The 26,366-nt window shown below is 37.0% G+C and overlaps 1 protein-coding gene across 1 annotated transcript in view; it reads right to left on the bottom strand.

Moving 5' to 3' along the window:
• Positions 1-2,212: 2,212 nt before the first annotated feature.
• The window catches only part of LOC149086779 (uncharacterized), a 66,659-nt gene continuing 42,505 nt past the window's right edge, over positions 2,213-26,366 (bottom strand). Inside the window, exons 2-3 of the mRNA XM_089231827.1 lie at positions 4,819-5,053; positions 2,213-3,068 (exon numbers count right to left, since the gene is read on the bottom strand). Of these exons, the coding sequence (XP_089087953.1) occupies positions 2,675-3,068; positions 4,819-5,053 (629 nt within the window). The 3' untranslated portion in view covers positions 2,213-2,674. The remainder of the gene's footprint in view (positions 3,069-4,818; positions 5,054-26,366) is intronic.

Genomic DNA, 26,366 nt, shown 5'->3' on the forward strand with positions numbered 1-26,366 from the left:
GTGCGCATAAAATTTACATCGGTGAGTTGCACGAACATAATCAGTGCATAGTATCACGCCATGTAAAATCTATTTTCATGAAGCACACTGGTAATAAACCAACAGTCAATTTTACCTTTTTGAATTCATAACAAATAATTTTGTCCTTATTTAATAGGTGGCAGCACGGGTCATCTGAGCACAAAGTTTCTCTATTTCGATCATATTAATGGGGTTTTTTTTTTCAAAACAAAAATATCGGAACGGGAAAGCGAATAGAATTCGAACTCATGAATGTTTTTAGGTGACGTAGTTCATGATTCCGGCATTAGCGTTTCATTCATATACAGGGTGATTCAGAAAAGATGGGAAAAACTTTAAGAGGTGATAGTGCACACCAATACAAGCAATGCATGGTCTAACATGAAACGCAAACGCGCTTCGGAACGGTCACTCCGCAAACGTTAAAACAGCATTCCTGCTGAAATTTATCGGGAGAAAAAGAACACCACATGCATGCAAATGCAACCTGAGCAAGAAGAAGAAGAAACCGTATGCAAATCTGCGTCACGGTGAATAAAAGGCGCAGACGCTAGCCCTGTGAAGTTATACCAGCGTGCAATCGTTCCAACAGTTGCAACGTACGGGATAATGGCGTACTTTAGTAATACTGAGTCCGCACCATTTCTTCACCGTGACGCAGATTTGTATACGGTTTCTTCTTCTTCTCCTCCAAGTTGCATTTGCATGCATGGCGTTCTTTTTCTCCCGATAAATTTCAACAGGAATGCAGTTTTAAAGATTTCGGAGCGGCTGTTTACGTAGACCATACATTCTTTGATGACAATTGTTTGCTTTTGTGTGTGTACTACCACCTCTTAAAGAGAGTTTTCCCCATCTTTCCTGAATCACCCTGTATATTATCGATTATCTGCATTTTCACTATCCCGTGATTTATTTCCCGAGGATGTGCGTCTGCTAACTCCCGGGGTTGAAATGTACTTCCAGCCAGAATTCCCATTTATTCTCAACTTTCGCCATTGTTTGATAGTGTGTGTGAGATTTTGAACATCTCTTTCTTTATTAAACCAACTGTGGATTCAATGCACAATTTTAAACTAAAAGGTATGAGTTGTTATAGGCTCATCTACGGTACTGCGATATACGAATGTTTCACACGAAGTTGAAATTTTGAAAGCATCTTTCTCATCTCCCAACAACGCAGCTTTCTAGTCATGTTCAAGAATTAGGTGAAATGTTCCGCGGTCCGGCATTGTCGAATTCCCGCGGCCTTGTCGATAAACACTCCCGGGGTTATTCTTTGTGCTTCCAAACCATGGATGTCGTCCGTAGCACCAGCGTATATGAAATGCATGCCTATCCCCTTCTGCAATCCGCGATAGAAATTTCAAAAAGTGCCAAAACCAGTGCTATATGTGCGTTCATGACAGTGCTGACTTTCTTTTTACTTTCAACCCGAGAAAAAAATCCGGTTATATAGCCATGAGCAATTTACTACTGTGAGTAGCGCGTTCCTAAGTCGGAGTGTGTCTCTAGTGATGTACGTGGATATTTAGTGCTGCCATCTATATTTCAAATTGAAGAGTGACCACTCGTAGTTCACCGCGGTGGTGTGAACCCGAGTGGGTGGCGTGGTGGTAGAATGCTCGTCTGCCACCGTGAAGTTTGACGTCAGGTGCTAGGTTCGAACCAATGAATATAGATAAGATATTTTGCCCTTACGAGCTTGATTCGACCACCGGTAGATGGCACCTTCAGTTCAAACCCCTTTACGCCAGTAAATTGCACTATAGCGATATGGCCAGAGTGGGGTGTGTAGTAAATAAAATATATAGTGGTTCACCACTCGCGCATCGACCATACATCGTAAATTGCTTGCTTAGATGAGTTCCATCTCTCTCCCCTTAAAGTTCCCCCCCCCCCATGAGTTCTGAATCATCCTGGCCTCTTAAGCCGGATCTACAGCCACAGCGCTACGCAGCTTCAACCCACAGAAAAAAACCGGTGTCGAGTTGCGACTAGCACACCACGGACAATTTTTAATGGTCGATTCTACGTAACCAGTCCATCCGTACAAAAACAGGTTTTGTGTAGGTGAGAATCGCATAGCGCTGTTGGTGTGAACCCGACGACTTAAAGGATGTATATCGTTGGAATCTATGTGTTATATACACAAAATAATCAAATAACCAGATCATATAAGAATCTTCTTCACATCAGTTGTTTTTAATAAATAAATATAAGAAGGGAGAAGAAAAATAAATATAATCAAAAGTATAAATGAGAAGAGAGATGATTTTGTTCTTGAGAAGCAGATCATGGTTGTATAGTAGAATCGATTCTATGCAGTACAGACGCTATTGGGAATCTCGTGTTGTGTCACATCTCGGAAAACAAAATAAAGTTCCAGAAAAACGGGCGAAGAAGCTACGCAACATGCTTACGGGTTGGCCAACATTCATTTTTGCTTTATGTACGATAATAATATTAATAATAATCAACCGGACGATTTTTTCTTCACATTCCGTTACTATTTACATATTTCTCTGTCCGGTATTTACATTACACGTAATAAATGTTCAACACCCAATGTTTATGGCAAATAATGGAGTCTCTGTGTCTTATACGTCTAGTTCTAAACGCATGTGTGTGTGTGTGCGCGTGTCTCTCACACTCAGCAAGGTGGAGGCTCTCGTCCATAGAAGGAATTCAGCGTCGAGGAACTTGTTGTAGAAGACAGCGGTGAAGTTGGCGAAGGTGCACTGTTGTTGGAGTTCATCGGAGGCGGCGGAGGTGGCGGCACGGTGGACGACGAGAAGTTGACGGGCATGCCCATCGGTGTGGCCGTCGTGGTCGGATACATTCGGTAGGCCATCGGCTTCTGCAGGACGGCCGCTGCCGCCTGCCGGTAGTACATGTCCATACCTGGCACGGAAGAGAAGGACAGGTTGGCCGCGTAGTGGTTCAGCCAGTAAGGGGAGCTCTGCAGCATCCTCTGCACAGCCGCGTAGTTCCCGGCTTCGGCGAGCAGTTCTAGTCCGACGGCGGTCTGCCTTTTCCATTTCGTCCTAGAAATATCAAAGAAAAACGTTAGCTCTCGTGTGTAGTTATATTTACTTTATGAGGGGGGGGGGGAGATATACAGTTTATAATAAGGATTCTCTCTTTATATTGTGCCATAAAAAAGCCCACAGACTCCCATTACAGAGGCTATCAACCTTTTTCAGCCGCGACCCAGGGCCAACAACCAGATGCGCTTTCGACCATTGGGACTTCGTATTTCGAAATTAGTGAAACCAGTGACTCAATAAGTGCATTTATAAACCGGACTGTAATAGATTTGTACGACTCGTTTAGGAAGCCAGTGCGAATTAACTTTGGGTCGGGATAAATAGCGATGTATGGCCGTAAATCGTCGGGGGGGGGGGGGAGCGGAGCACCCCCCCCCCTCCGCAAGGGTTGAGTGTGGTCCAAAACAAACAAACAAAAGTAATGTAATCACAATGAGTACATTTCTCATCTAAGCTAACCAAACCCCTGGAATCTCTCCAAGAATCCCTTTGGACCTCCTTAGGGGGTCCCTAAGCGGACCCTTGATGACAGGGCTCCGGGCTGGAGCTCGGGATGATTCATCATTTTTGTTTAAATTCACTATACAAAGGCTCGGGCAAAATACTTGAAAATTCTGGCCTTGAGGCTCGCCACAGACCCCAGCCCAGGGACCTTGCTGCAGGATGTGGAGGCTATGCAGCGGGCTCCTACCACTTTACCACACACCAACTCCGGCCACATCGCCATACAGCAATTTACTACCGACAAAGTTGTGTCGGAAGTCTTTCTCTCTAGAGAAAATCGTGACAGTAGGTACTTCCGTGCTCGTCTTGAGCATGGAGACTTCATGAGGGCTTATTGAGGAGACGCCAGCTATCTGGTCGTCTCAGATTCGGTAGGGAAGGAACTCATCTATGTCTCTGGGATCAAACTCTCGGAACTGACGGCAGCATTCATGGTGGTAGACGAGCTTCTTACCACTGCGCCGCTCGCTCCCCCAAAACTGGACTTCAGTGTAACTCTTGTCTCTCTAGGTTGCCCTTTGATTCTTATTTATTTGTACAGTCGCAACATTCCCATAACCAGGCAAATAACAATAATCATTGCGAGTACTTATTTACGTTAACTCACCCAGAAATGCTGAAACATTTCCCGGGAGAACCAGTAACTTCAACCATAGCCCAGTAACCATTCTGACAAAGGTGCAGCCCTGCAACGGCATCAGATTAGTCCAAAAGGATGATAAATTATTCCATCCGGAATTTGATTTTAATGGGCATAATTTTTCCGCTGAACAATCAAGAATAAAGATGCCGTAATCAACCTATAGATGGAACTGGGCCGGTACTAGAGGAGACGGGTGAGGGGCAACTGCCCCTAACCAGGGCAGTTACCCCTCACCCCCCATTTAAAGTGCGGGAATTATAGGTTGGAACAAAGAACACCGTTATAGAATTACCGAATTTTAAAGTTGTGGGGGCGGCAAAAATCCTAGTTACGGCCTTGAAGTGGAGTTTCTGGTCAGCGCATGGCCATCTCTGGAGAAATCCCTGAGTAATGTTTCTACGGGCCCTTCTATAGCGAGTTAATATAGTGGGGGAAAAAATTATTATTTAGAAAGTGCCCCCGGCTAAAGCATGCCAGCCCTTCCCATCAAATGTGGTGTCCAGTAGATCCTCTGCTATGCGTATTACCTAGTGACCACCCAGAACGCTTTCTGGAAATTCGAATAGTTAATTATTATCCACACAGAGTGGATCGACTCACCTGCGATTCTGGTACCAAGTTTTGACTTGAGTGTCCGTGAGATTGAGTTTAGCGGCGAGTTCCATCCTGTCCTGGACGCTGAGGTACTTCTGCCTCTCGAAACTCTTTTCTAAAGTCTGCAGCTGGTGGTCGGTGAAGGCCGTCCGAGCTTTGCGCTGCTTCTTTACTTTCAAATTGTACGGAGGACTTTTTGACGGATCTGGGCTGTTCGAACTATTTAACTTTTGTGGGTCGTCTGAAACAAGAGAAGAAAAAAAAATTGAATATGGTACGGGGCGTCATCCACAAAAAACAGATTCTTTATAAATTAAAAAAAAAATTTTAAATAAATTAAATTTTTTTTCTCCAATTAAATAGTTCGCAAGTACCAAATTAATGGTGTCGGTCGGGGTTCAACGTATTGTGTACAGTTTTTTCACGAGGAGTGGCTAAAACGAATCAAAATTTTACAGTTGATTCTAAAATAAGTGTAATAAAATATCAGCAAACAGCAATTTAGCTGTGATAATTTCACTCCCATAAAATCATGGTAATGGAAATATAAGTGCAGAGCGGGTCTGTCCAGACTTTTTTTGTAGGGTCCTGTTTGTATGAAAATTTTCCTTATTTTTGTAAAAAAAGGATCATTAATTTTGTGAAAAACAAGTAATTTTGAAGCGAAGTAATATAGTTTAATCTATCACAAATGAAATGAAATTACAAATTTTTAGTTTGTGAACGGTCCGTTTTTCAGGTCCAGATTTTTGTGAAAGGGTGTAGAAAACGGTCCCAAATTTTGGCTGGACAGACAGACCCCTGAAGTGTATAAAATGCAGTACAAAATTAAAACTTTTATACAACAGCCCCCCCCCCCCGCCCATAAACAAAAACGTCAATTAGTGAAATCTGTGAATAAAGAAGTCGCTCTGTAATATGAGTGCGGCTGAGATATATCGGTGATTGAATTCATTGATTTTTGCCACCTTTCACGAGCTAGACCTTAAAATTTCAGGAAAAAGAAGAGAGCGAAAATCCTTCACCACGATATTTCTCCAAATTTTTCAAACAAATTTCACAGGGCGAAATAGCAATTTTGAAAAAATTTTGAACAATGAAAATTTTTACTGAACAACTTTTAGACACTAAAAAAGTTTTCTCTGTGAAATAAAGAAAGACTCAAATTTTAATAATTGACATTTTATCATTTCAGGCTGGATAAAAATTTGAATTTTCAACCGTAGCAAATAATGCAATGAATTATTAGTAATAATTTATAATCACAAAAGGATAATTTAAGAATAATTATGAATTAATAGAATTGAATTAAAAACAATAAGCATTATTCCTTCATCAGATGAATTTCTTTCTCTTGTGATATATTTTTTCGTATTATATTTTGATTTTTTTCACAATCAACCATGAAATTTCAATAATCGTAATTTCCAGTAAATGAGCCGCATGTAATTTTCGTTCATGAGCAAAACGAAATTGAATCGCAGAAAGAAAAGTAAATTTTGCGTATTTGAATTACCGTTCAATAAAAAGGAGTTTCATTATTCAAAATGTAATCAAAATGTAATGCGCAATCTATGAAACGCATTCACTATAAATTAAGATCTTTTTTAAGAATTTTTCATAATTAAAAATGATTAACGAGAAAAAAATTTTTATTTATGTTCTTATAACCGTCGGTCAAGGTTCAACTTATGCATACCGGGTGTTTCATGGAGAGTGTCTAAAATTAACAAGATTTTCACGGTTGATTCATAAATAGGTGCATAAATACAGGGTGATTGTAATTAAAGTTTTCGTGTTATGAGGAGTTTTACTCAAAAACTGCTTATCAAGAATACAGCCAAATTTTTAGGATATCTAAATGAGAGATTTATGGAACAAAAAAATAGTTCATTTTTCGAACACCAGGTGAAAAGTGGCGCTTTAGATTAAATTTTCTTTTCTCCATGGTCCATATAGCGTATATTACAAGTTTCAATGAATACGCCTACCAGAACGGGTGCTTTATAGGTCTGAGTAGTTTCAGTATACCGACGCTGCTCAGGCCAATGTTACACCCGTCTGTATACTGACAGTTATAGTCAATTTTATAATTCATATTTCATTTTTTAAATAAAATATTAAAAATTCATGTCTAATTTTTTTAAAGATATATATTTATACCTCATATATAATTTTTTTTAGGAAATTCATACTTAAAATTTGATTCGAAATTTATACTTGAAATTTGTATTGAAAATTTATACTTGAAATTTGTATTGAAAATTTATACTTGAAATTTGTATTGGAAATTTATAATTTTTAAATTGATCATTAAAGTTATGAGAACGGGCGCTATACATGAGTCGGAGTAGTGTCCTTATACAGACGGGTGTAACATTGGTCTGAGCAGCGTCGGTATACGGACATTACTCCGATCCATGTACAGCGTCCGTTCTGGAGGACGTATTCCATTGAAACTTCCTATATACACTATAAGGACCATGGGAAAATGTAAAACGCGATAAAAAGCGCCACTTTTTCACCTGGCGGTCGAAAATTGAACTATTTTTTGTTTCATTTCATAAATCTCTCTCCCATGGTCTCATTAAGATATCCTAAAAATTTGGCTGTATTCGGATAAGTAGTTTTTGAGGAAAAACTACTCAGAGTACGAGAACTTTAATTACAACCACTGTGTTTGCAATTAAAGTGTGTGTTTTTCCACATCACTGTGTTTGTCCACAACAAAAGGAAATTAGGTGTGATAATTTCACTCCCTTAAAATACGACATTAAATATTACGTGATGTTATAGGCATTATTCAAAAGCACAAATTTTATTTTCAAACCGTTGCAAAAATTGCTCATATAAGAAATATACTAGAATCTCTTTATAAAACCCTCTTAGCCCTACAAGAGCTAAAAAAATTAACCTTTCAGTTACGTTAGCCGCGGCTTTATTACGGGAAATTGCGGTACTTTCGGACATTCTACGTGAAGCACCTTATATAAGTCATTTATTTTTCCCATTTATTCGTAAATCCGTTGATTTCCGCGTGAAATGTGCCCATTTCGAGTTCGCGAGTTCACGATTGAATCGCGAGTCATAGTTTAATGACTGATCCCACCACAGCATGGCCACTGAACTAATTTATGTTCGACTATATAACGTATACCATCAGTATTTTTTTGGGGTGAAAAAAGAAGAATCCTAAAAGAGGGAATCCTACGCGTATATAGCTGCGGAATCCACAAGGAACGAACTCGGGTTCGTACCCTCCGGCATTATATCGAGGACTGTGTGGAATTAATGGATATTCCTCGAGCAAAAATTGTTTACGAACCGGTTTTTCAATATCGAATTTTTCATGCAATTTGATGTTAGTATAAAATGAATATTTCTGCGAGTTTTTTTATCTTTTATTTTTTCGAGATATATTATCAGTCTCTTAAAACTATCGCGCGGGGTAATATCATCATACCATTCTGAACGTGTAATGGGTATTTAATTTATTTATATACGCCTTTTTGAAATTAAATTCGGTGCATAGGTGTGTCGGAGATGGAACTCCTTCCGCATATATTCCACAAATTAATTTTTTTTTTAGATAAAATTTTTCATAGTATGAATTCCAGACAAAAATATTATTAAAGAAACAAAATTGAATCACCCTAAAGAATTATGAAGTTAATTTTATTTAATTTTTTTTTTTTTGTATTGCGAATATTGAGAATATCACACACACACCCAGTTTGATTAAATTTTTTGTCTGTGTAAATTTCTACGTGTGGTATGGTTTTGAAAAGCCTAGCTTTTTCGCTTTCTAGTATGTTACGCGGCCCTATGCGATGACGGTTTTGCGGATTTCCTCGGTATATGAATGCGCATGTGCGTTAACAATGGATTTAAGGTTCATATTTTGTGTGAATATGGCATGGATCGATAAGTTGGGAAATAAAACAATTAATGTTTTTAAATCCCGTTTTACGGCCCGTTAACGAATCGATTTTCGAGGCTCTTCTTGGGTGAGGAAAAATTCATCGCTAACAATTCACCGTCGGAATATTCACTACTACTAAACCACACATGCAACTCGTCCACATTCTTCTGCGGAATTTTGTAATGAATTGGTACATGCTGGAATATGTGTGTACGTGTTGTGAGAACCTAACGCGAACTTTGTTACTGTGTAGTGCTGCCACCTTTCATTATTAATTGACACACACGCAATTCACCGAAAGAAAAATTCGGCTCAGCGAAAATTCACAGCCACGCAATTCGCCGACATGACAAGTCATCACGAGGAAAATTCACCGGCAAATCAACTGTGGTGCAGTGAGTGAGTGGATGATGAGCAGGTGAGTGAGCAAGTGAGTAGCCTACTTGACGAGTGAGTCAAAGAGTTAGAGAGTGAGTAGGTGAGCAAATGAATGATCGAGTGAGGGAGTGAGCAAGTAAGTAAATGAAGTTAGTGACTGAGCAAGTAAATAAATGGGGTTAGTGATTGAGCAGGTGAGCAAATAATCGAGTGAGTGAGTGAGCAGGGAAGCAAATGACCAAGTGAATGAGTAGGTGGGAGAGTCACTCATCCGGCCATTCATACAGTTACTTACTGATAGTCTATCACTCACATTCACTCAATTGCTCAATCACTGGTTGTGTTATCCGAGAAAAGAGTTTTAAAGAGTAATTTCACTCCTCTCCAAAATTTTAAGGAGTAATTTTGTGAAAAAAGGGCTATTGTTTAATGAAAAAGAGAGAAATATCTTTATTCAAAAAAAAAAAATCACCTGGAAATGTGAAAGAGTATTTTCACTGCTCAACAAAATTTGGAGGAGTAAAATTGAATCTAGATGCGTATTCGCGAACACTGCTCACTCACTGGTGACGAACTGTTGTCGGTGAATTTGCCGTACATTCTCTCTGGGACTGTGTAACACGTGTCCAGCATCCATGGCTCCCACATGCTTGTGCAGGGCCCCTAGGTTGGGATCTTTTGCGGGCCCCCCGGCCAGACTTTTCACGGGCCCTTTCTGTAGTTAATTTACAGCGTAAAAAAAGCAAAAATGATGAGAATTATCCCGGGCCCCAGGGCTAGAGCAGTGTCACCCTCGCCCTTGTGGGGGCCATATCAGCATCGCCCCAGTATATGGGGGGAGGTTAACAGGGCTCATCAATGTTTTTACACTGTAATTTCAATGGAGTTTAAATTCCATTATGGAGTTGTGATCAAGATCCCGGCCTAGAGGCTTTCTCTTCCAGGATGCGCATTCTCGTTCCTAGTGTCCGTCATATCCATACCAGCAAAATCGCAAATTTATCGAAGTTCTCCATCCGAATAAAGGAGAAGGAAAAAAAAAATGCCGTCAAGCTCAAGGGATCAAATGACTGACATGCGTTGGACGGGCCTCTTGCGCACATGATATGGCATCACTGATTCAGAAAGAGAGATGGTTTAACTGCGTGGAACTAAAGACTAGGCTTCCTGCCTAATAAAAGCCAGTGAGATGTCCGTGCGGGAGGCTCTTCAAATAAAATAAAAAATTCTTAGGCTAGGCAGTGCTTGAATGGAAGTTGTACGCACATAAATTGGGAGGAAGACCTAAGAAGAAGAAGAGAAAAAGTGCAAGGTCGCGGCTCACGCAAACCCAGAGACTCACTTTCCATTGACTAATGCTTAAGGCCGCCGGGCCGCTTTGCATGAGCTAAATGCACTCTTCCCACGGTGGCTGTATTTCCGGTGTTTGTGCGTGCGTGCGTGTGCATGTGCGCGTTAAAAGATCGCTCTGTCTATATGTACGTACGTACGGACGGACGGACGGACGGCTGGCCTTTCGGTCGGTGTCCGCTACCTGCTGCTGCTGTGTAGCTGCTTTGCAATTACAAGTCAGAGCCGGTCGCTGGCCATGCGGCTCTCTTATCCACAAGACTGGGCAGCAAAAAGTAGATAAGAGGCTCTATAAGAGAGCCACTCATGTATGAAAACTGCCAACTAACACCGTGGGAAGGCCCAACGACACCAACATTTAAAAAGAAATGAAAGGGATGAAGAGATATTGGGTTCATCAGAAATGACACTATCATTTAATATCCTCCCGATTGCCAATTGATGTTTAACAAAGTGGGTGATATCATCCTTCTGGGGAAGCCGAAGCAGGTCAAGGAGGGGAGGGGGCAGTAGAAGCTACAGTTACAATATAGGAACATTTTACCCCCCCCCCCCTCCCCAAGTCAAAGTCTCCTTGGCTTTACCGATCATATACTTGAGACTCCCCTGCCCCTATAATCGTTTACCCAATGATCCCTAGCCTGAGCGATAATTTATCAGAGCCTTCCTTGCCCTCACGGCTGCAAAAGTTGTGAAAATATTTGGAAAATTCTTATTACTGATCAAGTTGACACGCATTAGTATTTGCTACGCTGCTCGACGCCCTTGGCAGTGTTTATCGACACCCCTGGAAGCCGTAACGCTTACTATGAGAATCTCTGTCTTGTCTTACGAGCTGGCTCATCACTCCCGTATCCTGCTACATACGCGGATATGGGAGGGAACGTCTTTTCATTCACCATACATTCGCTATGCGAATCCTTCTCCCGTTTGAAGAGTCTGTATCCACTTATGTCTTGCAGCAGCGCCCCTCCCCCCGGGCTGAGATCTTCAGTAGGACCCCTAATCCAGATTTTTTATGGGACCCTCCATAGCGAATTTATAGAGTGAAAAAGTGAAAAAAATAAGAATCGTCTGGGCTGGAGCTCGGGTCTCCATGCTACTACTACTGCACACCAACTCTGGCCATAATCGCCATACTACAACTTGGGATAGGTATGAAATCTTTCTCTCTAGAGCAATGGTTCTTAATCTGTGTTCCGAGGAGCCATAAGTGCTTCGTGAGCACTTCACAAGGTCGCTTCAGGACAAAAGAAATTAGGTAGTGAATTTTATGAGTAAGTAAGTGAAAAAAAAGAGAGATCTACGGGGTTCCGCCATAGAAATTATAGACTAAAAAGGGATTCCCAAAAAACTGAGCTTGTTCTTTCTAAACTAAAAGACTTTTGATACAGTGATAGTGATAGGAACCATGAGACACCCAGGCTCTGCCATACTAGGTGATGTAAGCACATTGTCCCATGGGACTCAGGTACGTCCGGGAAACCTAACCATTTATTGTAGCTAGAACAAAATGTATATACATATACCCAGATGCACATCGCCTGTGAACGAGTGCAAAAATTTGATGATCACAAAAATGATGATAGAGGTGAATGAATCACAATAAAAAATCACAGGTTATTAATCACATAAATCTTCATAATCTTCTTTTCAGTTATTATCATTTTACTACTTTGTGGTGAATCTGGTTCCATTCACGGTATCCTATTAGCAACTGAATCAATCTACAGCAGGGTTGTTCCACCAGGTTGTTCCAGGGTCTCCAAAAAAACTTCTGAAAAGACGAGATATATCGTCTATGTCGGTGAGAGTGTTGGAATTTCCTCGACTCTTCAGTGCACGAATTTTTTTTGTAACTTTAAAAACACTATGCTTAAAACTACGTTTTTATGACGTTAATTACGATCTTTCTAGCATAAAATTCTGTATGTACAGGAAAAAAAAACTACTTTCTACGATAGTAATCATACGTAATAATTGAATATAGATTGCATTGAAGGATATAATCAATTTATGTAGACCATAAATTGTCGGAAATCGCTGCGCTAGAACAAACATATTATACTTATTTGACGTATTATTTCAAAACTTCACGGCCAAGTTCGATATCACCGTATTCCGTTCCGCTCGTGAGTAACAAACTCGTGTATCGGGACTCAAATATGTAAGAAAAACGACTTTAAAACTCGATATCGGTGCACGATCCGTTTAGAGACAGAGAGAGAGAGATCGAAATCCATACACACACACAATATATAATTGTTTCACGATTTAGCCATGAATAAGAAAACGTGCGTAACACGCGTTATCGATAAATCGTGATGCATTATGGAAGGGTTTATAACCCCCCCCCCCCCCCGATATTCCATAAGACGATAACCGTTCAGCTAACGGTACCGTTGACATAAGTGAAAGCATGTTATCATTTTTATTTGTTTATTTTATTTTAGAATTGGCATCACACATAGAAGAAAAATACTAAGAAATAGGAAGAAGAGACCTTTTTCTTATCATTATCTGATTCAGTGACTGGGATAACTTTTATTAGCTCGGTGGGCGAATCATTTTGTCTTTTCCGATCCAGCGGGTTCTTGCTCGGGTCGTGCACTACTGACTGGGCAGGCTCTAAAAGCGCGCTTTGTTTTTATTTTATCTAGGCTTTTTTTTTTCGTGGGTTGTGTGTGTGAAGGAAAGCATTAAAGAAGCTTGAAATAGAAAAAAAAGAAGACCTCAACGGGAAGTTTGGAAAAAAAAGTAGTAAGAAATAGGCAGGGGAGAGAAAGGAGAGAATTTAATGAAACATTTTGTCTCATGAATGAGCATCCATTTCCTACGTGACCGCAAAACTCACGGCACCAAAGATCCTGGTATCGAGGTGCGTGTCTCAAGATAAAAATCCATGGATATTCTTATTTTGAGCGGATGCAATGTCTTACTATTATTAGTAACAATTTGATTTCTTAGAATAATCAATGAAATTTCAAACTTGAATTTCATATATAAGAACATATTTGAATAAATTTTAAACATAACTTTAATGTTAAATTTTAATTATAAATTTTGAATACAAATTTAAGATATAAATTTCAAATGTAAATTTTAAGTATAAATTTCGAATCGAATTTTATGTATGAATTTCTTAAAAAAATTATATATAAAATATAAATATAGAAATATAAAACATGAATTTTAAATATTTTATTTACAAATTGAAATATTAATTAAAAAAAAATTAAATATATAAATTTTTTTAAAAAATTTAAATATAAATTAAATAAATAATTATAAATTTCAAATACAGATTTTAAGTACAGTCGAATCCCGTTATAGCCAAAAAATCCCGTTTTAACAAACACTTTTCTAGTCCCCCAGATAAGTTTACATAGAAACAATGCCCAAAACATGGAATTCCTTTATAACTAAACTTCGTTATAACGAAGTGATTTCTCCGGTTTCTTAGAGTTCTTTATAACGGTATTCAACTGCATACATTTTGAATCGAAATTTCAACCATAAATAATTTTGTGGTTGAAAATTTAACATTTAATAAAAAAATGTATTACAGTAACCCCGGGTGTTCTTAAGCTCTAAGTTCTTAATCCTTTTAATGGACTTGAATACTCCGAGTGAGCTTTGATTCACATTCCTGACTCCGAGTGAAAACTTTACATTCTCGCATTTTAAATAATTGCATCACGGAACACCTCCGTAATTTCACCCTAAAAATTTCTCTCTTGCACCTCCGGGGATGCGTGCACCTCTGGTTAAAAATCCACTGTCTCATCCACGGCCCCCACAAAGATGGGGGGCTGACAGGGCTCCAGCGCCCAGGAGCCCGGACGATTCTCATCATTTTTTTGTTCTTTCACGCAATAAATTCACTGTAGGGGGGAGGCGTGACAAGTGACCTAAGATCCCATCCTAGAAGCTCTGCTGTAGGATGTGGAGCCTTGGCAGTCGCAGCTGATCTTGTTGTACTGGCTTTCAAGAGCAACGCGTAACTCCTATTGAGAATCATTGATAGATATGTTACGGTGAATATGATTATACATATTAACCAAGTGTCGGTAAATTTGATAAATACTTGAAATTTACAGCCTTTATCAGTGATTAGTCATAATTGGTGAATTTGATAAATATGAAAAAAATTCCAAATGAGTCTAGTACGTGTGATGAATATAGTCGGACCCCGATAACAAATGATAACAAATTTTGCGATCGTACCCCGATGTAATGATACATGTATGAGTTATCGTGTACATCATATATAGTTCGATTTATCATGTTTAAAAATGAAGTGATGCCTGATTTATTAATTTAGGGAAATAATATCAAATTCACCAACAACGCTTGGGTGCTATGCATAATCACCAGTGGAACAGATAAATTCACGGAAATTTATCAAACTTACCAAACTTTTTGGTGAGTATGCATAATAGCCGATTATTATGTATAATAACCTCATATCGCGACAAAATCCACGGGCACACGATAACGCAAAACTCGATCACCATTAACGAAACCTTCCTCTTAATTACATCATACAAAACGAGAGAGGAAAATACCTTCTCCACCACCAATATCGATCCATATCAAAATACACAACAGAACTTACCTAATAAACAAAATTGCATTAAAATCGAATCAATATCAGTCCCAAACTTTAAACAATTCAAATACAAAGTAAATACAAAATAAAAAAAAAAACAGTATTTTTTTCCTCCGGATAAATACACAATAATAGTAAATGGCTACGCGTAGAGAGAGAGAGAGATACGGTATTCAATTAATTAAGAAAAAGGGGGATTGTTTACATTCAGCTAATTTTAGATAATTAAGTAATACGTAGTGAATTGATTAAGTTAATTAATGAAAAGTTTTTCTCCCAAAGGATTGTTTTTCGAAATTAATTCGTCTTTTATCTAATTAGTTCGTAAATCGTGAATAAAATACAAATGCCGAGGCTAATGAAATTATCTTTAAATGAATACTTTCCACCGCAGCCCTTTCTTATCTCTCTCTTTAAGTATCCAAATCTTTGTCTACTTCGTTTAAGAATCAGTTTCACATTAATTCTTTCTTTTCCTGCTTTAGAAAGAATACAATGGGAAATATATGCGCATAAATTTCTCCTAATTCTTGGGAAACGTCTATATTCCGCATATATAGGGGAAGAAAAAATTTGTTGCAATTTCTTATATGTATTTTTTTCCTTCAAGGAATCGCTTTCATATGTATGCATACTCACTTATGAATAGGAGTTTCCCATCAAAAAGTACTTTGAAAACGATTATTTCGCGTTCTGAAATATATTCATCGGAATAATTATTATAAGAGATTAATTATATACAAACGTTTTAATTTATTATAATGTAATGGGATTGTGGGTGATTCGTTCATAAATTTAAAAAGAAGAGGAAGAACTAATTATTAGTTAATAATGGATTTCGTATTTTGTTCATGTAATGGAATTATGGAAAGAATTGTGAATATTTTTTTTAATAAGATTTTATGCAAAGAGATTTATTATTAATATTGAATAAATTCTTGAAAATTTTAAAATATTCTTTTTTTGAGGGATAGCCAAAGTTGGCATTTCTCAACCGATGTTCAGTGAAACCTTAGGGTAGATTGAAACTTTGCTAGAGGATTCAAAGAGGAATAAGTAACGAATAGCAATGTTTGCACGGTTTCTGACCATAGTCAAAAAAATTTTCTTGCCTTTCCCCTGACTAACATTCAAAAGTTTCCCTGACCTTTTCACTGAACAAAACTCAAAAAAGTTTCACTGAATATCCCTGGCGAAAACTCGAAAATTCTTCTGACTCTTTTCCTGACCAAAACTAAAACATTTTCCTGTGACTTTCCCAGACCAACGGTCAAACATTTCCTATTCTTTCTATCCTACTTTCTTTTATTACCTTTCTTAAGTGTGTAGGAGTTATATGGGGCTGTAATTACATCACATTGTTAAAGTTCAACAATTTTTTTTAATCACTAGAATATTGAATGTTTTTGGAATATTTCACTCCAAACTAATTTTTTATCCGTAAATCGGTGATTAGCCTCGGGGTAAATTTGATGAATTTCAATGTGTCCATCACTTTCCCGAGTGATCATCCATAATTCCTAATTGATCAATAGCTCTCGGTTTGAAAGAAAGACCCTCCCCCGTACAGCTCTAATCTGTAGAGAGGCCCCTGAGATCTCCGGACCTCCCTCAATCCATTTAATAAATAAAACCATTACAGTGACAGTTGTTAGTTCTTCATAGCGAATGGAACCTACACGAATATTTCCAATATGAAATTTAAAATACACTATCTTCGGAATCGAGCTTAGGCTCAGAGCATTTATACCAATTCACAATTACAAATAACGATTTTTAAAAAATCAATAAAAAAAAACACTTAAATATTCATATCATTTCGAAACTCAATGAATACATCTGCATTTTTAAAAAAAAAAATCTATTATTGTTATCATATTATCTGCAGCCCCACGGACAAAGCTGTATATTGCGTTATACGTCGCGTGATATCGAGCCATTTACCAGAGCTGAATGGATGCAGGTACTTTTTAAAAGATAGAAAAAAGGGTAGAGGGCTTCTCTCTCTTTCTCCCCTTTATATAATACGGCATCTTCCTGTTGTTAACGGTAAACGTCCTTTAAATATGGGGAGAGAGAGAGAGAGATATTAAATATATAAAATAAAAGAGTCATTCTTTTCAACGAGAGCATACTTACTATCGTCGTAGAGAGAGATGATGTTATTGTGCGTACGTATGTTTCATTGTGTGTGTGCGCGCTTTGCTCGATGTGGTGACTTTTTTTTCCTCGCGTGATTTGATCGCCCGAACAGCGATTGATAGTGATAATAATAATAATGAGAGGGGAAGTGTTTTGTCGCGGTTATATACTTTTGACAGTCCGCGATAATAATAAAAAAAAAGAGTTAAATGGAAGAGTGGGTCTTTCTTTCTAGCGATTATATTTCCTGTTCTTTCATTGATTCAACAATGGAAGTTACTGCTGGTTTTTTGTGTGTGTTGTATGCGATCAATGATGGGCATGATGAACGCCGAAAAATGATTATATTTAGGCCTACCCTCAACGGAACTCATATTCATGAAGAGAATCTCGAAATTCATAGCATTTGAGATTCTGATATTTTTTTTTTTTGACGTAGTTTATTTGGTATTTTTGAAAATTATCTATTTACTTCATCAAAGTTCAAGTCTAATGCCTCGTTTTTCCCCGGGTACTATTCATCCTAGTACCCAGGGGCGCACATAGGATCAACTTTTAGAGGTGGCACGACGGGAAGGGGGAAGGCTTAAAAAATCCCTTTAAAGAAATTTCGAGTTACTAATCCTCAAAAAAAAAAATAATAATAATAAATAAATAAACAGAAATTGATTAAAAAGACAGATTATATACCGGCATTTTCTTCCGGTATTTTTTTTTTTTTGCCAAAATTTTTTTCAATTTTTGATCGTCTTAACGAAGAGACCACTCCCTACGCCTCCCCCCTTCCTGCGTACACTTCTGCCAAGACCCTTTGGGTAGTGTTGCCAACAGTCAAAAAATTTTCCAACTAGATCCTTCATTAAAAACAACTAGAAACCGGGCTTAAAACAACCGGAATTAATTTTAGCGATTATTCTAATGACCATACGTCCCATATTTTCTCGGAGCAATCTCGTATTTTCATGTAATTTGTTAATACACAGGAAAAATTTTTGAAAAAGACTAGAAAAACAACTAGCAAAACAACAAGAAAAACAACTAAATTGTCGAAAAAACATCAGATCTAGCTGGTAAAACAACTAACTTGGCAACTAACCTTTGGCCAAACACCGTTGGGCTATGTCAGAAATGAAAGTGAAAATATAGTGAGCGGTTATATTCCGAAACACATTCTTGGATTGCAAATACCTCTTACAGAACCACGGATTTCTGTGGACTTCTTCATAGAAACCACTTGTATTATGTGTTATTGCATACATGCCCTTCCCCCCCCCCCTAAGGGTGGAGCTGGTCTGGGGGTCCGAGAAGATTTTTCTTATTATTCTTTTCCCCACTTTAAATTTACTGTACAGCCCCCCCCCCCCCCGCGATAAATCTGACATGAAGGGTCCGCCAACGATCTCAGCCTACTGCAGGATGCGGGAGTCATCATATTCCATGTGTAAATTATTTATTTTTATTTGTATACAAATAAAGCTGCAATAATAATTTGTTAACAAAAAAATTACATTTGAAAATTGAATTTAATGATTGATATCCAAAATTCCGTGAATGATATTTTGACTGCATTGAAGGAAGACTGCAATGCAACATTATGCCTTGATATTATCTGAAAATTTATTTAATAAAAAATACATTAATATACTCATTAATAACATTTGCCTTCTATTTAATTCCATTAGTTTGTCCTGGACTGGAGTGTGTGTGTGTGTGAGTACATGCTTTCTTTCTTTCTTTCAAACTGAGCACAACTCAGGTCTATCGCCATTGACAATTTACTTACTACCAAGTGAGTTGTGCCGGAAGTGTACGTGTGTGTATATCTAACAGGGAGTTTTTCTCTAATAGGGTTGTGAATAAATCCCCAGATTTCCTCTACATTGATAATGTAATAATCTTCATTACGACAATTATATAATTCGTTTATGGGGGAAAAAATGATAACATTCATATCGGGTCTGAGGTCTGGAGCCTCTCAGTCAACCTTCCTCATAACGACACCATGGGTATTAGCACCCTTAATCTATTATGGATTGTGCCGTTAAATTAAGAACAAGTTAGACCATTTGCATTTATAAGTTAGAAAATGGAAAAATTACTATTTTCTAATGTGATTCGGATAATCCAAATTATCAATAAATCGAGGTTGTCTCGGTCCCGTTCACATCGGATTATCGGGACTACACTGCATCACCGAAATTCACCAACTTGAAATTAACGTAGAAAAGTTTTGGTAACCCGAATAATTGAATAGCCATCAGAAGTTCAAACTGTTTCATCCAGAAATACAGAGTATTGGAGATTGTATTTCAGCCATTTAAAGCCAATTTTCAAAATCTATAACATTTGTGAGATGAAGTTTGTTTAGCTAGACCAATACATTTTCATCATTTTGTCGAGTTGCTTCAGCATCAATCACACTAAATTAATTTTCAAAGTGTGTTTTAAAGTCACGTCGGATTTCTACGTATTTTTCATTCGAATACATTACAACTAGGTAACTTTTTAATCAAAGCTGAATTTATTCAGTTAATATAGTAACGAAGTGATAGAAATGTAATTCAGTCATAACACATCACTTCAATTCTGAAATATAGATGGCATGAAAAATCAGACACAACACCAGACACGCACTCAGACTGTTAGGTACACACACACCACTCACACTTCCGGCACAACTCACTAGGTAGTAAATTGCCCATGGCGATAGACCTGAGTTGTGCTCGGTTTGACAGAAAAGAAAAGAAAGAATAAATGGAATAGCTTACACTCGGGTGTCGTGAATTCTAACACAATTGGCACGTTTAAAAAGAAATGCGATAAACCTGTCGAAGTAAATCGAGAAGCTACCCATACTTACAATGACAACTATAAATATATTTTATGGGCATTGTATAATATTTTATCATGTATATATATTGTTTGTAATTGCATTTTTAATTGGGTTGCTGTATTTGTGAAATATATTGCAACCATATTTTTTATGGGCGTATTTTACTCAGCCATCTCGTTGGATATTTTGCCTGTTGTGGCTTTGCATTTGTATATATGCTGTGCTAATTTTCCGTTTCTCGACAGCCGGTATATAATTATTTAATAAAAACTAACTTCAAAAAAACATGGAAAAAAATTCATCGCGGAAGCATATTTAATTTTCCGATATTTATATATTTTTCCCCCATTTTGTCAAAAAAAATGTTTAGCCACAATGGCGGAAAACGAGCTAATATATATATAATTTTCCGAACAATGGGCTTTCACCCCCCTGTCTATAATACCGGTACAAAGGCTTTATACGATATCCATTCTTCTCCTGTGAGCGTATTAAAAACCATATCGAACGTATTAAGCTGTTGCGGTCTTTGTGCCGAGTTTTTAGGGCTCTATATAAATGTTAAATGACGGCACAATAAAAAACGCGGAGATGATCATCATAACTCACAAAAGAACGCTCGCATTATAAAAGAAAGGCTTTAACGCGCGCCTTATTACGATTAACTAGAGTTTATATCGCAATCAATAATAGCAAAAAAAATGTTTTTAAAAATTGTTTTTTGTATGTTATTGTGTATAAAAAATGAGTTTTTTTTTTTTACTTGTAAAAAATACAAAAAAAATTTCCGATTATATGCGATATTATATTTTGTATTGGTCCATTTGGGTTACAGGCTTGGTCGATCAAGCCTGTTTTTCACCCACTTTCGCTCTTTTCCCACGATATGATTTCGAAACGTCAACTCGTGTCTTCGATGTAATCCTTGTCGCTTTATATATTATTTTATCACTTACTGATAAATAAATATATTTTTTTTTTCCATTCTTATCTCTTTTGAAGAGAGAGGAAAGAGAAAGATCGGTTTTTTTCAATTGTTTTCGTGGATATACAGTATATGGGGGGAAATATAGAAGACTTGGAAAATGACGTCACTGTTTCCATGATCGAAAAAATAATATCACGGGAAAATTAAAATAATTCAAGATGACACTAGGTTGTAACGAGACCTCTGCTATAACGTCAATAATTGAAAATTGAAAAGTAAGGAGAGGTGGGTGCATAAACTCCGAGTCACGGGCAAAATGCGGCCCGTCAAGGGGGTTTCATCCGGTCCGTAAAAGCTTCTCCGGTTGAAAGGTATCAGTACACACAACACGCTAAATACTTGACGGACCATGTTTCTTTCGTAAAAATACGGGATATTGCCAAAAAATTGATCGTATCAAGGCAAGTAAACTTGCTAAATGCAGCCGAAAAAATTGTCACAGCCGTTCAGAGTTGCCAATTACAGCCGAAACAAATGTCAAACGCAAGGAAAGTTGCCAACTATCAGTAAAATTACTGGGACATCACCAATTTGGAAAATGATAGGTTCTTCAAAAAAGTCGCAATAATTCACTAAAGCACGTATATGTTTCATATATGTGTGAGATTAATATTTACTTGACTATAATTAATTATGGCAGTCATAATTGCCATGATATAATTTATGTCATAAAAATATAATCCTTATTATTGATTTCAAAAATTAAATCAAGCCTTGTTCAAAACGGTGAATTTTATATTAAAAAAAATTGTGTGGGACGGTAAAGATTAGGGGAATGTCCCGTAAATTACAGGTCATATATGTGGTTACTCTATATATATATACAAATATCTGGCCCTCGGGATGAGAAGGCTACTCCCCCACTACAAAATATAATGATAATGAACCTTGCTTATAACGTCGATGAAAAGTAACCACCTCAGATATAACGACAAATTTTTCGTCACTTCTGTTTTTATTTTGATGACGTTTTCTGAAGGAATTCCTAAGCTCAGAGCTGATCGTTCAAGGAATGTTCGTGTGTGCCGTTCTGTCTATACCTTACGTTGAAAAAAAAAGATTTGTTACAAGTTTGAAGCTTACACTTGCTCATTGGCACATGACCAGACTATACAAAACATTTCTGTGTATATATTTTATCTTTCCTGACTATTTCTTTATAAAAATGTCCCGTTTTTAGCGAAAAAGCCTACTTTAAATCTTTACTGAAGTCAGGAATGTGAAGCTAATTTACGTAATTTATTAAATTGTGTTATAAATAATTAAATGTGATATGGCTAGAAATATTCATCTCACATATTTTCATGTTCAATTTTCACCCGGTGAAATACATTTTAACAGACTTGCTATAGCAATGTATATCTCGCCAAGAAGAGAGAACTCGCCATTCATAAGAAATATTTTACGATTTCGCCGACAATCGGCAACATTTTTAATCACGGTACGTGTTAATTATCCCAATTTCCGGTATTTTTCTCGGTTAAATATGGTCACCACACGTAATCATAATGAAATAAAAACTTCAAGCACGGTGTTTGGTTTCATCTGATTATATTTTTCTTCAAAAAAAAAATGTCTTATAGCGTCAACCTCGGTTGTAATGACAGAATTTCGAGAAATTTTCGATGTCGTTATAACAGAGTTTGATTGTAAATATATATATTTTTTCTTAAAAAAGAGAAGGAGAGAAGGAGGAGGGGGGAGAGATCGTTTCAATTGTTTTCGTGGATATGCAGTATATGGGAAATGAAGCCTTGGAAAATGACGTCACTGCTTCTATGACCAAAGAGAATAATACATATTATGGAAAAAGAAATAGCAATAGCTAATGAAACCTGTTGCAAGGGTTGTTTTTTTTAATGGATAGTGAACTGTTGACCGTTTTGATGTTGTAGGTACTTGAAGGGTCAGAGTCCATGATGATGGGGTTTTTTTCCAAATATCCCAGTGATGATGACTTCTTTAGTGCTGCCATGAAACCTTATGGTAACGGCTCATTTTAGTGTTAGAAGATGGGAGTGTTGAGACTATCTACTCTCCGTGACCTGCTTGTTTGAAGACTAGCAAAGTCTTCTTTCTTGAGTCGAGAGAAACTTCCATCAGACTGCGCGCGTGATAGATACAGCACTTTAGAGGGAACTAAATTCATTTTAATAATTATTTATTCATTTTAATAACCTTTGATATGGATGAAATTAGATAAAAACTGAGATCATAATAAAGAATAAAATTTCGAACGATTATAATTTCAATTTATCTGTTAATTAATCTAAAATCTTCCATCCGTTGGACATGAAGAATTAATTTTAATTTTTAAAATCTTAATTTCAATCATAATAAGATTTTAAAGATTAAAATATTAAATTAAATGAAAAGCCCGGAATTTTTTTTATGAGGAGAATTTTATGTACATTTGTGCGAAGTGTAACTTTGATATAGTGAAATACTTGAATAAATTTTTCTTGCGTAAACTTTGACATTTGAATTATTAAATTGAATTAAATTTAAGATTTTGTCGCAATACTGCTTTGTTTTTTACACACGTTATTATATTTTTTTAATGTTTCAGAAAAAAATCCCACACATTTTTCTAAAATGTACAGACTGTTACATTGCGCAGAGGCGAGGCCTTAAACTCTGTAGAATGGTCAAACCCAGAATTAAGAACAAGAGGCTAGGAAGAACTTTTTTTTCTTGGTATAAATTTATTGGTTTTTTTTAAATCTAAATTTACAACGTGAAAATTTTTAAATACAACAAGGCCGTCGGGCTGGAGCCTTGTCAGCTGCCTCTGTAAACGAACGGGTCATGCCATTCCCCAGAAACATGTTAAAATTCCCCGGAGCAATATTTACGAGGTATAAGTAGTAGTAGTGGTGAGATCAGGGCCGCAACTGGGGAGGGGGCAGCAGGCTGGTCTTGTGCCCCGGACCAAAGGGGGATGCAAATCATTCAATTCAAATTCTCCTTTAACACTGTAAGGAGGTGCCAAAATGTGTGCTTGCCCCGGTTGGCCAAGCGTCTAGTTGCGGCCCTGGGTGAGATAAAACACTGAGTCAATTGGAAAATTGCGCAGTAAAACGAAGAATTGAAACAAAAAAAAAAAAATAAAAATAAAGATGAATCTTCAATGATTTAGGATCCGACGGGGATCTCAGCAAAATTTGCTTGATCATTTTCCGTGATCGAAGCTCCTGTGAAGGAAGGGATATACTCTACCGTAATTCAAAATCTTCATCCGGTCTTTTAATGCACATGATCGAAAAAACTCATTATACCGATTTCTTTTCTCTATTTTTTCGGTATTTTGGATTGAGAAGTAAGTAAATCCTTTAGTATCATTTCAGTACAAAATAAGGCTATGCAAGTATAATACTTTTTTTTTAATATCAAGAAAGAGTTCATTTCCTATCGGTGCTATTTTGTGAGAGCTTCTGAAATTTATAAAATCACACCAAATTGGGGGGAATCGGAAATAAAATTCAAGGTAAAAACTATTTAACTTTCCTAAGCGAGTTTTATCTGTTTATAGCTAACATTAAAATCAAGGCAAACTGCATATTTTACCCTTAATTAATCATCTTCGCTAATTAAAAAAAATTCCCTCTAATTAATCGAATTGCTGTGTTGATGTACCTCTTCAATTAAAAATATGCTAACAGCACCAATTTACATAAATCTCTGTAAAAGAAAATCAATAGGTTTTTATGTGCGTGAAACAGAGAAAAATATTCAAAATGGTTTCCAAATTTCCAAATTTCGATTCCCCCCACAGAATTTTTCCGTCTTTTGTGAAATATTTCTTCATTTGTATGAATCATGTATTGCAACTGAAGGAAAAAATCGTTAAAGAGAAACTAATATCACCCCTTTATAAAAGAAAAACTCGACCCGAATTCACTTCTATGAAAGAAAAACTTCGACATCGAAGAAAAATTTAGTTCAAACAAATGTCTCTATATACGAACATATCCTGAATATAATTTGAATGCCCCGAAGTAAATCAGACTCTCTTTATTTCTTAAAAGGAAAAATTCCAATAAAAGTCTGTCCGATATCGAAAGAAATAAAGCCACAATATTTGCCATTTAAAATAGCACACAAATGTATACATAATAATTGAAAGGCGGAATCATTTATCCTCAAGTATCTGTGGATAATTCTAAAAGATATTTTAACGCTCGAACGCTTTTTTCTCACGGGAACGAACGAAACCTTCTCTTTTGACCAACTTTTTTACAGTTTTATGCCGTTAAATCGGCGAAAATTTTCCCCGAAAACGTTCTTGGAGAAGTGTGCCTACGGAGAAGTAAATAAACAACAAGCTTCACGTGTCAACAGACATGGCCCCCAATCGCTCGCAATTTTATTTTTCCCGTAAAACCGCAACTTTAGCGACCGAAAAACGGTCAATTTATGTAAAAGGTTATAGGGTGTTGTTATAAACACAACGTGTTTTCAGTTCTCCTTGCAAATACATTTTATACGTTTTTATAACGGTCATTTGGTTTCAATTTTGAGTGTAAACAGACCAGAACGTTATTCAAGGATGCATTGGGGTTGTTTATTTTCGGAAATAGTGGAAAAAAAACACGTGTTGGTCACTGTAATTGCGCAATTTGTGTCCCTTTTATGCAGCCTTGAAATACGCTGGCTTTATACATAATGTATTTGGAAACTTGAATTGATATTTTGTATATCAAAATGGGAATAGAATTAAACGGGGACAGTCATTTTAATGGCACGGGGCTACTGGCTTTCAACGAGATGTTAGAATGCGGACGGTGGTAAATTATAGTGAAATTATCCAAAATGTTAAGGAAATTTTGTACGCGTGAGGAATATGATGTTTATTAAAGTAAACTTTTTTTAGGAACATTTTGATATTATGAGGGAAAAAAAATAATATTCATTGAAAATAAATTTGTTTACTTTGCTTTATATATTTCTGAGTATATAAAAGAATTCTTACGGAAAATACTGCAAATGTTAAATCGAAATTGCCGGAAATTGCCCTAACTAATCTACATGTTGCACTACTTGTAAATTAATTTATCGAAACTTGATTGTTGAAAGAATGCTTGCTGAAATACAAGGTGGCTTGAAATTTCGCAATGCAGTCACTGTTTTATTTTGAATATTCGATCACGGAGAAAGAAGGGTGAGGTCGCAAAATTCTTGGCAAAAAGTGGGGGTCACTGAGAAAATTCCTGACAAAAAGATGGGGTCGCTGACAAAATTTTTGGCAAAAAAGGAAGTCACCAATTAAACCACTCGCAGCAGCCTGGCAGTCGAGTGGTTAGGGAGCTATCCTCTGACTGCGCAGGTC

Source organism: Pholcus phalangioides, unplaced genomic scaffold, assembly GCF_987345545.1.
Source record: "Pholcus phalangioides strain wild (caught in Gottingen) unplaced genomic scaffold, Ppha-v1.0 ptg000004l_1, whole genome shotgun sequence".
NCBI classification, from domain to species: Eukaryota; Metazoa; Arthropoda; class Arachnida; order Araneae; family Pholcidae; genus Pholcus; species Pholcus phalangioides.